The sequence below is a fragment of the Phyllobates terribilis genome, unplaced genomic scaffold (assembly GCF_046119375.1).
Source record: "Phyllobates terribilis strain yellow unplaced genomic scaffold, ASM4611937v1 Scaffold_2__4_contigs__length_985480577, whole genome shotgun sequence".
Classification (NCBI taxonomy): Eukaryota; Metazoa; Chordata; class Amphibia; order Anura; family Dendrobatidae; genus Phyllobates; species Phyllobates terribilis.
In genome coordinates, this window is record NW_027362762.1 from 722,104,044 (window position 1) to 722,118,718 (window position 14,675).

Consider the following 14,675-nt stretch of genomic DNA (forward strand, 5'->3'; position numbering starts at 1 on the left):
GAGGAGGAGGAGGAGGAGAAGAAGAAGAAGAAGAAGAAGAAGAAGAAGAAGAAGAAGGGAGGAGAAGAAGAAGAAGAAGAAGAAGAAGAAGAAGAAGAAGAAAGAAAGAAGAAAGAAAGAAGAAAGAAGAAGAAGGAAGAAGAAGAAGAAGAAGAAGAAGAAGAAGAAGAAGAAGAAGAAGAAGAAGAAGAAGAAGAAAGGAGGAGGAGAAGAAGAAGAAGGAAGAAGAAAGGAGGAGAAGAAGAAGAAGGAGGAGGAAGAAGAAGAAGAAGGGAGGAGAAGAAGAAGAAGAAGAAGAAGAAGGGAGGAGGAGAAGAAGAAGAAGGGGAGGAGGAGGAGGAGGAGGAGGAGGAGGAGGAGGAGGAGGAGGAGGAGGAGGAGGAGGAAGAAGAAGAAGAAGAAGAAGAAGAAGAAGAAGAAGAAGAAGAAGAAGAAGAAGAAGAAGAAGAAGAAGAAGAAGAAGAAGAAGAAGAAGAAGAAGAAGAAGAAGAAGAAGAAGGAAGAAGAAGAAGAAGGAGGAGGAAGGAGAGGGAGGAGGAGAAGGAGGAGGAGAAGGAGAAGGAGAAGAAGAAGAAGAAGAAGAAGAAGGAAGAAGGAAGAAGAAGAAGGAAGAAGAAAGGAGGAGGAGAAGAAGAAGAAGGAAGAAGAAAGGAGGAGAAGAAGAAGAAGAAGAAGAAGAAGAAGAAGAAGAAGGAAGAAGAAAGGAGGAGAAGAAGAAGAAGGAAGAAGAAAGGAGGAGAAGAAGAAGAAGGAAGAAGAAAGGAGGAGGAGAAGAAGAAGAAGAAGGAAGAAAGAAAGGAGGAAGAAAGAAAGAAGGAAGAAAGAAAGAAGGAAGAAAGAAAGAAGGAAGAAAGGGAGCTAGTTTCATGCACTATAGATGGTACGACCTGCACAGCTGTCAAGCCGTCTGTTCAGGAGGAGGAGGTGGAGGTGGGCATGGTCAGTCATCCTCTTGGTGAGGACACGGAAGTCTTGCCTGTTAGTAGTCTGGCACGCATGGCTGAGTTTATGTTACGCTGCCTTTCCCACGACCCTTGCGTTGTCAAAATTTTGGGTGACAGACATTACTAATTGGTGACACTTCTAGACCCACGCTACAAGGAGAACTTTATATCTCTTATTCCTGAGGCGGACAGGTCTACAAAAATGGAGCTGTACCAGAAGGCCCTTGTTGCGGAACTATTAAAAAAAATTCCCATCTGAAAACGCTGGCGGCAGAGGGCACACTTCATTGGACAACCAAGGAGTACAGGCGAGAGAGACAACTTCAATCCAGCAGAGGCAGGGGAACCACTGTCAAAGTTCTGGGAGAGTTTTCTCAGACCTCCCATCGCACAGGCCCTGAGGCACGGGGTACTCTCACAAGGAGTGCAAAGTTTTCGAAGATGCTGATGGAGTACCTTGCCGACCGCACCAACGTCCTCCGTGATTCCTCTGTACCTTATAATTATTGGGCATCCAAGCTGGATACGTGGAATGAACTGGCTCTCTATGCCTTGGAGTTCCTGGCCTGCCCTGCCGCTAGCGTTTTATCAGAGCGGGTTTTTAGTGCCGCTGGTGGAATTATAACTGATCAGCGCATATGCCTGTCAACTGAAAATGCTGACAGGCTGACTCTTCTAAAAATGAACAAGGGCTGGATTGGGCCAGACTGAACACCACTGAATGATAGAGTAACAAACTCAAATACAGTGTCTATTCTTGGGAGGTGTATTCCCATGCAGCTTTTCACACCCACACATGGGTATACGCTTCCTGATTGTGGCCATTTGCTCTTGTCCTCCTCCTTCTCCTTATCCTCCACCACCATATCACCAGGGTGACCGTGGTCCGTGATGCAACACCCACATAATTTTTTTAAAGGGTGCTTATGATGCCAGTAAAAAAAAAATTTTTATTTTACACAGTATGTTCATGTATACCCCCCAGGGGTAAATGTTTGTCAGCCCATACACTTAGTGCATGGGCATTACAAGTATAGGAGGCCCACTCCTTTCTAATGGGAACATTTTTTTTATGAGACCCTCCTCCACGTCTCTTCCAAGGGTCATTGAAGTGCCTCCAAATTTTGGGCAGCCCTTGCATTCACTGCATAGGCCAACACTATGAGAGAGACTCTCTCCTTTCTAATGGGAATTTGTCATTACTGTGGCCCTGCTCTGTGTGTCTTTAAATTCTTAGTGGGGCTTTTCCCAAATTTTGGCAGCCCTTGCAGTCACAGCATGGGCATTACCACTATAGGAGACCCGCTCTTTTATAATGGGAACATTTTTTTTTTTTTTTTTTTACTGAGACCCTCCTCTGTCTCTTCAAAGGGGTATTGGGTTGCGTTTAAATTTTTGGCAGCCCTTGCAGTCATTGGATACGCAATAACAGTATAGGAGACCTACTTGTTAATAATGGGAACAACAAAGCATAGCCGGCTGATGGCTCTCTAACAATAGCGAGGGCCGACTGCTGGCCTTTAAGAATAGTAAGGGCCGTTTGATGGCCCTATAAGAAATAGAATTAGTCCTTACCGGTAATTCGGTTTCTAGAAGCCTTCCACGACAGCATTGGAGGATGTTGTCCACGCCCTATTGGGGGACAGGAACATAGAGAGATTAAAAGCCCCTCCCCACCGTCAATCCCCAATGTTTACCAAGATCACCTGGAAAAATGGTTACCTGACAGTTATATGGAATCCATAGGGAGGGAAATTCGTGCTGTCGTGGAAGGCTTCTAGAAACTGAATTACCGGTAAGGACTAATTCTATTTTCTCAATACGCCTTCCACGACAGCATTGGAGGAATACCAACGATATTTTATTAGGCAGGGACAATAGCTTGTAGGACTTTCCTACCAAAGGCTAAATCCCTAGTGGATGATAAGTCTATTCCATAATGTTTAAAAGACGTATGAAGGGAAGACCATGTAGCTGCCCTGCAAATCTGCTCAGTAGAAGCACCCGCTCTTTCGGCCCATGAAGTTGATGTGGATCTGGTAGAATGAGCTTTTAAGGCAATCTGTGTATTCATTTGTTGATTGCTGTAAGCTTCCCCAATTGCCTTTTTGATCCAGTTTGCTATAGTGGACTTAGCCGCCTTCCTTCCTCTGTTCTGCCCTGAGTGTTGTATAAAAAGGTTTCCATCCAATCTCAAAGACTCAGTTTGTTGAAGATAATAAAGGACAGTTCTGGGGACATCTAGGAGGTGGAACTCTGCTTCCCTTGGATTGGAAGGATTCTGGCAGAAGGAGGGAAGGATGATTTCCTTGGAACGATGGAAGTCCGTAACTACCTTTGGGAGAAAGGAAGGGTCCAGGCGAAGCGTAATTCTATCTTCGGTCACGTTCATGTAAGGTTCTCTGATAGAAAGGGCCTGAAGCTCTCCTACTCTCCATGCTGAAGTGATGGCTACTAAGAAGGCAGTCTTATGAGAGAGAGTCTGTATTGAGCTAGAGGATAGAGGCTCAAAGGGAGAGAGGGTTAAACCCTTGAGTACCACATTTAGATCCCAGGATGGGACCTGAGACTGAATTTTTGGTTGAAGTCTGAGTGCTGAAGTTAGGAATCTCTTGATCCACCTATGAGAGGGTAAATACTGGTCGAATATGGAACTTAGGGCTGAAATCTGCACCTTAAGAGTGCTAGGTTTGAGACCCAACTCCAATCCACTCTGTAGAAAATCAAGGATCCGAGCAATGTTGGGATGTGAGGTATCAGGAGTATCCGGAGCGTACCATGATAGGAATTTTTTCCATATATCGCGTTGGTTACTGGCTTCCTACTCTGTTGAAGAGTTTTTATAACTTCTTCCAAGAGACCTTTGGATCTTAAAGATCTCGGCTTCAGTAACCAGGCTGCCAGGTTTAGCCACTGAGGATTGGGATGGAACAGGGGCCCTTGAGAAAGAAGATTGTTTAACTGTGGTAGTATTACCGGACCCTCTAGGCAGAGTTCTCTGATGGCCCCGAACCAAGGCCTTTTGGGCCACCAGAATTGTTGCCACTCTCTCTATCCTGACTTTCTGGATGGTTCTCGCTAGCAGCGGTATCGGAGGGAACGCATAGACCAGCCTGAAATGCCAGGGATGGGCTAATGCGTCCAAATTCATGGCCTTGTCCCGTCTGTCCAAAGAAAAGACGAGGGGACGTTTTGTGTTTGACCAACTGGCCAAGAGATCTACCTCGGGGAGACCCCATTTGGCTACCAGCGACTGGAAAATCTGAGGAATCAGGCTCCATTCTCCTGGCTGGATATCTTCCCTGCTTAGAAAGTCTGCTTGGACGTTGTTTGAGCCTTTCAGGTGGATTGCTGAAAAGTGATAAGAGATGATGTTCTACCCAAAAAAATATTCGGCCTGCAATCTGTTTTAGGCTGTGTACCTTCGTACCTCCTTGATGACGAAGGAAGGCAACTGTGGTCACGTTGTCTGAGAGAATCTTGATGTGAGAACCCTGGATTAAGTCGACTGCCGCTCTGAGCGTTTTTTCTACCGCCATTAGCTCCCTGAAGTTGGAAGATCTGGCACTGATCTCAGGACTCCATCTGCCTTGAAAGGGAATCTGGGCCACCATAGCTCCCCAGTCTCTTAGACTGGCGTCGGTAGTCACTGAAATCAGAGGGTCCTGGGTCCAAGAAATACCCCTCTGAAGATTTCAGGAGCTTAGCCACCAAAAAAGAGAAGCTTTAATCCGACCAGGGGTCCTGAACCGTTCGTTTAGTGAGTCCCTTTGTCTGTTCCAGGATCTTAGGATATGATCCTGGAGAGGACTTGAGTGGACCTGGGCCCACAACACCGACTGGATACAGGCTGTCATAGACCCAAAAACAGACAGACAGACATTGTCGCTCTCAACGTTGGATTCTCTTGGCGTCTGAAATTTGAGATTTTGGATCTGAGAGCTGTCTGATGCTCCAATGGTAGAAAGGAAATCTGTTTGTTGGGAGTCCAGTGATACACCAAGGAATTTCCTCCTTGATGAAGGGAGGAGTTCCGATATTTTTAGGTTTGGAATCAAACCTAGAGACCGTAGGGTCCTTAAGGTTATAGAGACGTGAAGATTGAGAGCTGCTACTGAGGGAGAAACAATCAACATGTCGTCCAAGTATGGAATTATGCACACGCCCTGTTTCTGGATGAGTGCGATGACTTCTGCCATGATCTTCGTAAACACCCGGGGTGCTGAAGAGATGCCGAAAAGGCAGTACGTTGTACTGGTAGTGAACTGTTATATTGTCCCTAAGGACTGCAAACTGCAGGAACTTTCTGTGGGACTTATGAATCGGCACATGGTAGTATGCATCCTTTAAATCTATAGTTGCCATGACGAAGTCTTTCCCTATTAGGGGAATAGTTGATTTTATAGACTCCATCTTGAAACGTCGGTATTTGATGTGATGGTTTAGGGACTTCAGGTTGATTATGATGCGTGGGGTCCCTGATGGCTTCCGTATTAGGAATATTTTTAAGTAGTGACCTGTCCCCTCCTGGCCAGGGGGAACTAGAGACACCACTCCCGAATCCAGAAGGTTTTTAAGGGCGACCGATAGGAGATCCTGAGGGAAGGGATGTGACCCTCAGGATCTGAGTGGGGCGACTCTCGAATTCCAATAGAAGACCCTCCTCGATGGTATTGAGGATCCACTGGCAGGAAGATATTGCCTGCCACTGGGGAAAGAAATTCGAAAGCCGCCCCCTACACGGACCAAGTCATTGCCTGTCCTGTTGCTGGTGTTGTTTCTGGGGTACAAGGATGTTGCGACCCTTGCCGCCTTTGGGATAGCTCCAGCGCCCAAATTTTCCCTTTCCTCTATACTGTGAGGGGTGACTTTGGGAAGGCCGAAAGGAACGTTTCTTAGCCCGTTTCTGTTCAGGAAGTGTTTTCTTCCTGTCAGAGGCCTTTTCCAGGATTTTATCCAGGGCTGGGCCAAATACATATTTTCCTTGGAATGGAATGGAATGGAAGAGAGCTCGACTTTAGAGGTGACGTCCCCACTCCATGTTTTGAGCCATAGTGCACGGTGAGCAGTATTGGACAGGACAGCTGCCCTGGCCACGATACGGACTGAATTAGCCGAGGCGTCCGCTAAGAAACCTGTGGCTTTTTGAAGGAGAGGGATGGAGTCAAGTAGGTCTGCCCTGGACGTGCCCTGAGACAGGTGTTCCTCCAGTTGAGTCAGCCATTTGAAGAGGGATCTGGCCACACAAGTCGAGGAAATATTGACTTTGAGAGAGGCAGAGGAGGTTTCCCATGATTTTTTTAAGGACGCTTTCCATTTTGCAGTCCAAAGGATCCTTTAATTGGGACGAGTCCTCAAAGGGAAGTGAGGTTTTTCGCACTACCCTAGCCACCTGGATGTCTACTTTAGGGACTTCCCATTCAAAACCATCACCCTAACGGAAACCTATGTTTTAATTCCGAAGGGGTGCTGAGGCGATTTTCCGGGGACTCCCATTCCTGTCGGATGAGATCCCCAATTACCTCATGGACTGGAAACCCAGTCTGTTTTTTGGTTTTAAGACCCCTGAACATCTCGTCCTGAACAGAACAGGGAACCTCCACTTCTTCCAGCCCCATAGTGCCTCTAACAGCATCCAGTAGTTCCTCTAAGTTGTCCGAGAAAAAATAATATCTACCGGTTTCGACTGCTTTGGCAGGCCCTACGGATGCCAATTCCTCAAAATCATCAGAGGCTGAGCTACTAGCCTCCATAGAGACCACATCTGAGTCTAACTCTTGGATCTTCCTCTCCAGAGGGCCTGGAGGAGGAATAGACAGGCAGGGCAGCAAAGGAGGCCTGGACCTCCTGTTTAACGAGTGATCTAAACTACTCGATCAGTGAGGGGTTTTCTTCTCTAATTATTTTATCCGTACAGGGCTGACACAACTACTTCTTATAGGATGAGGACAGCTATTTTGTACAGATGCAACATCTACAGGGCTGGTCTTTATCCTTCTTAGAAGCGGGGGCCTTGTCCTCCTAAGAAAGGGGAAGAGAAGGGGACCCATGTGAAATAGAAGGAGGGGAGATCTAGTGTCATCTTAAAAGGAGGCAGAGATAACCCCATAGTGACCACCCAGGTACTACTCACTGTAGCCGAGGGCATGCTGGGCTCTGCAGATACAGGGGTACAGGACCTATCACCTTCCATAGTGGGAATATGGTGGAAATAGCCTTACCTTTTGGTGTCTTCAGGGGGGTTTTAAATAAAACCGTGCCTCCCAGCAAGGGGCCTCAGTCCCCTCCCCTTTCCGGTCACTTTAAAGGGCCAATCCACGTTTGGTATGGGCCTTTGGTCCTGTCATTCAGCATCCCCAACCGGAGCGATGGCCGCAGTGACGTCACCCGGCGTGAGTGCGCCCAACCGCCCGCCAGTTGAGGAGCGTGGAATCCACATGCAGCGTGGAATGCTCAGGCCGGAGAGGCAGGGCCCGCAGCGACGCCACTTCCGGTGCGCGCGCCGACGTCGCATCCAGGGATGCACGGTGGTGCCGGTGCGCGCGGAAACCGCGCTTCAGGTAAGAGGAGATGCCTGAGGGCGGGAGCGGCCTCTGGCATGAACGATCCCCTGGCTTGCTTTACTCAGTGGGGCGCAGGAAGCCAGGGTGGTCCCCCAAAGGGGAGCAGCAAGGAGGGAGCACCCCGACAGACCACTGTCCGGCACACAGGTAAAGGAAATACAGCGCTGCGCTGCCCTGCCGGCCCGACAGCACTGCAGGATCTCTCAATGCCCCAAGGGGGACAGGAAAACACTGGGGATTGACGGTGGGGAGGGGCTTTTAATCTCTCTATGTTCCTGTCCCCCAATAGGGCGAGGACAACATCCTCCAATGCTGTCGTGGAAGGCGTGTTGAGAAATAGGCTTTATGACTTTCAGAGTCTCTCCATCATACATAAAACAGGATGTGTCTGATGTGTCACACACCACATTGCCAGATAAGGTTGTAAAATGTTAAAATGATAGGATAATAGGATCTTTAGTATAAAAAACAGCATCACCAATTTAACCTCAATGTAATCACATTGTTCAGCTCCTGCACCTCCTCCTCCTCCATCTCCGAAATGACCACATCAGTCACAAGCTGACAGCACTGCCTTAGCCAAGCGGCAACAGGCTGTGCTGAAGATAACATGCTTAATTGACAAATCACCCAGCGCTACAGAGTTGTTGAAAGCTGTAACACAGCAGCCTGCTCTATGGCTCTCACCGCTGAACAGACAGCCAGGCATGGTCGTGTGTGACAATGGGCGGAACCTGGTGACGGAGAAATGACAGCCGGGGTAGATACGGTTTCCCTCTATGCCAGTCCTTTCACCGAGCTAAATAAAAGTCAGCAAAAAAAAAAAAAAAGCTGTGGACTGGCTCCATACCGTCCCTGGCCACGTGTTTGTGGTTAGGCCGTCCTTCCCAGTAAGTGCACTGGGAGGGCACGGGTAATGTTGTGGGACCCATGCTTGTGGAAGGAGGAGACGACACCGGGAGAAACAGTGGCGGCTGGGGACCGAGTATAGACACCCGGCCGCCGTCGGCATGAGGTTATGAAAAGCTTCCGCCTCCACGAGCCTAAAAGGCCACATTTCAAGTGCAAGCAGCTGTCAAAAATTTATAGTATTGCAGCCTGTGGGTGGGTGGCTGCATACTTGAACTTGCATTCCAAGGAATGGGGTAGGGACAACTGAACGCTGCACTGGGACAAGGACGTGGACGGTGATTGTTGCAAGTCTGCAATGACCAGTGCATGGCAGGAGGAATCTTCGCATGCGCCAAGGATCACTCATGATGGGCACACTTTTAGGCAGTGACCTGAGAGTCAGAAATGCTTCCAGGGGTCTTCCTCATGCTGTTCCCATGTCTTTTCAGCACTGTATGCATGTGTCTGATGATGTGTCACACACCACATGGCCAGATAAGGTTGTAAAACGTTAAAATGACACTTCCCAGTGAATGCATTTGTCTTTGTTGAAAGCAATGCAAAAACGCATCAAAAATGCTACGTGTGAACATAACCAAAAATACTCCTCCACACCTTGGGCTATTTATTTTGCCTTATATACAACTCATTACCCTGGAAAGGATGTTCCTTAACATATTTCCCAGGAAAATCCATTTTGGTTTGGTTTTTGTATGTTTTATTGTGAGTCCGTAAAAGTGGCGTAATACTCTGACCATGTTGTTGACAGCAGTGACCTGGGAGTCAAATGTGTCCAGGGGTCTTCCCCATGCTATTCCCATGTCATTTGAGCACTGTTCCCATTGATTTGGGCAATTTTTAGGCCCTCTGCAGAAAGCCGGGGGAGCCGCCTGAAAAATGCTCGCGTTTCCCATAGACTTACATAGTTCTCGTTGCTCGGGTCGAGCACCCGAGTATTCCAATGTGCTCGACCTGAGCAACGAGTACCCGAGCATTTTAGTGCTCGCTCATCACTAATCTTGATAAGAGAAATCCACTTCTCTCCTACTAAACTGAACAGTCTCAATTCACAGGTAATATCTGTCTCTGTGCATTACTGACATAGGAGATGATAGATGGGGCTCAAACTGCTATGGAAAGTGCAGTAGAATGTGTGTCTACCTTTAAATCCAGCCCTCTCGATAGAATTGTAAAGGCACCAACTGTCATCTTTTATTTTGGTAAAATGGGAAAATCTGTCTTCTTGAAATAAAGATTTTACCCATGAACTGATTGAAAGATGAATCCAGGAGGCCAAAAGTACATTGCTCTGAAAAGCTACATTACAAAGTTGGTTATTGTCAGATGTACTATTGATTTATGAAACCCTTTAACTGCCATATATTTCTATGGAATACTCAAGATCAGGATGAAAATTGTATAAAAGGTTTTTAATCAGATGTAGAGAGAAGCTGTGGGGTATTTAAGAACATGAGAAAATAAATAAAAAAGGAGTCTTATCGGGATGTGTGTGGTTGCTGGCTCATGCCTGCAGGGTGTCCCCAGGTAATAAGTTCTCCAAATAGAGAATAAAAGTACTTTGAACATGGGCTGCGTGGATGCAAGAGTGTCTCTTGCTGCAAGGTAGTTCAATGAGGTTACTTATATTCAGACAATGCGCAGCGACGCCATTCTGCCATCTATTTCGGGTAATTAAAAAAAAAAAAAAAAACAAGTGAGTCATTATGCGACTTGAAAAAGACTCCAAGATGAGTTGAAATGAATCGTCTGAATAAAGGAACCCTCATTGACCTACCTTGCAGCAAGAGACTCTTTTCCACCCGCGCAGGCCATCTTCACAGCGCTTTTATTCCCTATGCAGAAAATTGCTATCAGAAGTAGCCATTTTACAAAATGCAACATCAGCTCTTTAGTAAGGTCCATTCGGCATAAAACTCCAGATGGATGCCCACCCGTAATCACAAGTCAGTTATTAAAGTGGTTACTTTTTGTATTGGCATAATAGCACAATTGCATTATAAATCATAAAACATCATTTCCCACTGAAATAAGTGCATTAATTATACATAAGCCACTGCCTGAAACTCCAGGGAAAAAAAAAAAAAAAAACAGCAACGAATCCAGAGCGCAAGAGCGAACAGGCAGTGAACCTGCAGAGGATCAGGCCATGGCTCGGGGAGGGGCTGCTGGATACAAAGATCACTCTGTAAGTCCTCCAACACTCAGCAACCTCTGCAGGACGAGGTTGGACGGCTTACTTAAGTTACCGGATGTCAGGCTCTTAATCCATTCACATCAAAAATTCACATTTCATCATAACAGAGGAAAAAGAAAAAAGTAGTCGCAAATACATATGGGCATCACAGAAGCTGGGAAGGAGCCCGGCTGGCAGTGTCTGACTGGTAAAGACTGCTGGTTGCAGTACCCAGGGACATTAGCTCATCATCCTGGAGAATGAAAGGGGATGTCTCAGTAGCACATTCAAAGGGTTAATCTCAAAATAGTAACTCATCCCCTATCCATCCATTATCTTGTGGGACTGTCAGACAGGTCACCATGCTTGGCTTTCTCAAGCAGTTTCACAGAATGAATCAAGCGGACAGAGCATGGGTAGCTCCACTCCACTGAAGACCATGCTCTTGTGAGTCCAAGTCACTGGTTTCAGGGCATCGTCGCTTAAGATTGTTGCAGGGCCCATCAGAGGGTCAGTTATCTCCTATCCTATAAAGCCTCATGAACATGACAAAACAATGAGTTCCTGCGATAGATCATATTATGGAGCTTCGAGAACCTGTTTGCTGCCGATTTAGGCTTTATTGGGCATCGTATGAGAAAATCTTATGTCCAAGAAGCAACACTTCTAGAGAAGAGAATCTCTCAAGTACATGACTTCTGATAATAGATGCCAAAAAATCTTCCACATGAAAATCAGACATGGGTTCGGCAGGGGCTCAAATCTGTGTGGATATCTGGTTTAATTCATAAGGAAACTGGTTCTACTCCAGAGTGAAATTGGATTTACTACTACTTAGTTATGGGGTTTTTATATGGCATGACAAAGTCTAAACATTAAGGCTATGTGCCCACGATGCAGAAATGCTGCATATTTTTTACGCTTCTCCCTGGCAGGAAAAACGCATGCTTTTTTTACATGCGTTTTTCCCGCCAGGTAGAAGCGTTTGTCAAGCGTTCTTCACATGCATTTCCGCATGCGAGTTATCAAGCGCTTTTCCAAGCGATTTTAGCATCACTTGGAAAGTGCTTGACAACTTGCTCACACTACTATAAATCCATGCAACCGACATGGATTTATAGTAGTGTGACTAAGTTAGTTTAAAAAAAAAAAAAAAAAATGAATAAGAATGGTAAAAAAATAAAAAAATAAAAGTTTATACTCACCTTCTGATGTCCTCCCGGTGTTATCTCCGCTGCGTCTGGTGTGTTGGGCGGCTTGCGCTGTTGTGAAGGACCTGCGGTGACGTCATTGAGCGATGTAATGGGTCACATGACTCAGTGACGTCATGGCAGGTCCTTCACAACAGCGCGAGCAATGCAAGACACCGGGAGGACATCAGAAGGGGAGTATAAACTTTAATTTTTTTATTTTAAATTCTTTTTTTTTTACAGTTTCTATGGTACTCAGGTCTGGATGAGAGTCTCCTCCCCTCCAGACTTGGGTACCATCCGCACATAGAAACGCATAATATCCGTGTGTACAAATGTACTGACACGGATATTATGTGTTTCAATGCAAGTCAATGGCGGCGATCACGCTGCGTGTCCGCAAAATTAATGGACATGCTGCGGATTTTTGAGCGCAGCATAAACGCTGTGGAAAAATCCGCAGCATGGGCATTGACATTACGGCTTGTCATTGGGGACCATGGGGGCGGATTACCAAGCGTTTCCCAAGCGTTTATGCTGCGGAAATTCCGCAGCATAAACGCTTGGAAAACGCATAGTGGGCACACAGCCTAAAGGGGTTTTCGCACAAATAAAAGTTTTTTATTCAATAGATCTTGGAACGATAATTAGTTCCACAATTGGATATTTAAATATAATGTTCCCTGTGTGGAGATAATCTTATGTGCCCCTGCTATGTGCTGTGTAATGGCTGTGTCTGACCGTGCAGGAACATGGTCTGATCATACCACATCTCCTGGGCAGGGGAGGAAGCAAAAGAGTATACAGACATTACAGCATGGGATCACAGCTGATTCTTTGAAGTAAAACATTGTTTAAAAACAGTTAGGGAAATGTTTTACCTCACAAAAAGAATCAGCTGTGATCCCGTGCTGCCCTGTCTGTATACTCTTGCTTCCTCCCCTGCCCAGGATAATCAGACCATGTCCCTATTTTGTTAGATACAGCCATTACACAGTACACAGCAGGGGCACATTTATAAGATTATCTCAGCACAGGAACATTTTAGTTAAACACATCCAATTGTGGAAATTATTATCATTCCAAGATCTATTGATTAAAGTGAACTTTGGTTCATGGGAAAACCCCTTTAAGCCCCATTACACATTAGATAACTGGTCTTTCCTGACATCCCCATAAACAGTGACACAAGTTACCTTTCGATGGTTATTTCAGATTAGAATATGAACAGGTCACGGTGGTGTCAATCATTAGGTAATAAAACGGTCAACTATATTACATTTAAGAAAAAAAAAACGAAAACCGACTTGAGAAAAAAAAAAAAAAAAAAAAAAAAATGAAATGAATATTGTTTACCACCCTAAACCCCCCTCCAATAATTTTATTAATAAAGCCTTACCTCCAGCATACATCACAGCCAGCATAATTGAAGAAATCCATGAGACCTCACTACTTGTTGCACCAAATATTACTTCTATGTCTTTAAAAAAAACTGTAATGGATTTGGGAAAGGCGTAGGAGAAACCAATGGACACAAAGGCTCCAATAACCACAACCCAGCCCCAGCCTCCTTCCGGCGGGGTGTAACCCATAGGTCCTCCAACTGCAGGTGGCATCTTGCTGCTGTTTTAAACTTTCTGAAAGAAAAAAATTAAAAAAAAATTATGTTGCATTGGACAAGAAGTACGGTAAATGCTGCACAATTACATTCATTATTTGGGAAGAAGGGGTATTCTCTAGCAGTGTCGTCCAAAGGTTTTCAATCAGTTTTTCTTCTCCATGCCCCTGAAACTACTACTATAATTCCCAAAGGTTATTTTCTATAAAGGGATTGTCCAGTCAAAGCAGCAAGTTCTACAGTCGCTGCCCAAGATCGAGAGAAGCCGGCAAAGTCTAGATGGCATGTGACCGCAGGTATGAAAATCTCATACAAGTAGTCACGCGGTCGCCCACTTGCATGAGAAATACAGGGGTATCGTGGTCCCATCGCACACTGTTACAATTAAAATGTCTGCGCACTTTACTTAGACTGGACAACCCCTTTAAGACTACTGCCTGTTCATTCCTCCATTACAATGTTCTGCGTAGGAGTTAGTGATGCAAACTATTATAAAAGACTGAGCCAAGAACTACACAAGCAATTGCCAAAAACGCCAGCACTCATGACCAAGGTTTACACTATGAACACCAAGTATGGATATATTCTGTCTAATGTTAACGAGGACAAGGTTATATTAACTAAGGGCCGAGTTTCAGGAAGGGCAAGGGAGGGCCACCAGCAGCACGTCTTTATACACTGCTCAAAAAAATAAAGGGAAAACTCAAGTAACACATCCTAGATCTGAATTAATGAAATATTCTCATTTAATACTTTGTTCTGTACAAAGTTGAATGTGCTGACAACAAAATCACACAAAAATCAATGGAAATCAAATTTATTAACCAATAAAGGCCTGGATTTGGAGTCACCCCCAAAATTAAAGTGAAAAAACACACTACAGGCTGATCCAACTTTGATGTAATGTCCTTAAAACAAGTCAAAATGAGGCTCAATATTGTGTGTGGCCTCCACGTGCCTGTATGACCTCCCTACAATGCCTGGGCATGCTCCTAATGAGGTTGCGGATGGTCTCCTGTGGGATCTCCTCCTCCCAGACCTGAACTAAACCTGAACTCCTGGACAGTCTGTGGTGTAACGTGACGTTGGTGGATGGAGCGAGACATGAGGTCCCAGATGTGCTCAATCGGATTCAGGTCTGGGGAACGGACGGGCCAGTCCATAGCTTCAATGCCTTAATCTTGCAGGAACTGCTGACACACTCCAGCCACATGAGGTCTGGCATTGTCCTGCATTAGGAGGAACCCAGGGCCAAACGCACAAGCATATGGTCTC

At 45.7% G+C, this 14,675-nt stretch overlaps 1 protein-coding gene across 2 annotated transcripts in view; it reads right to left on the bottom strand.

Annotated features, from left to right (window-relative positions):
- The window catches only part of SLC16A1 (solute carrier family 16 member 1), a 48,752-nt gene that overhangs the window by 16,395 nt on the left and 17,682 nt on the right, over positions 1–14,675 (bottom strand). For both annotated transcript variants that reach the window (XM_073667176.1, XM_073667178.1), the window contains exon 2: positions 13,182–13,419. In XM_073667176.1, the coding sequence (XP_073523277.1) occupies positions 13,182–13,398 (217 nt within the window). In that variant the 5' untranslated portion in view covers positions 13,399–13,419. The remainder of the gene's footprint in view (positions 1–13,181; positions 13,420–14,675) is intronic.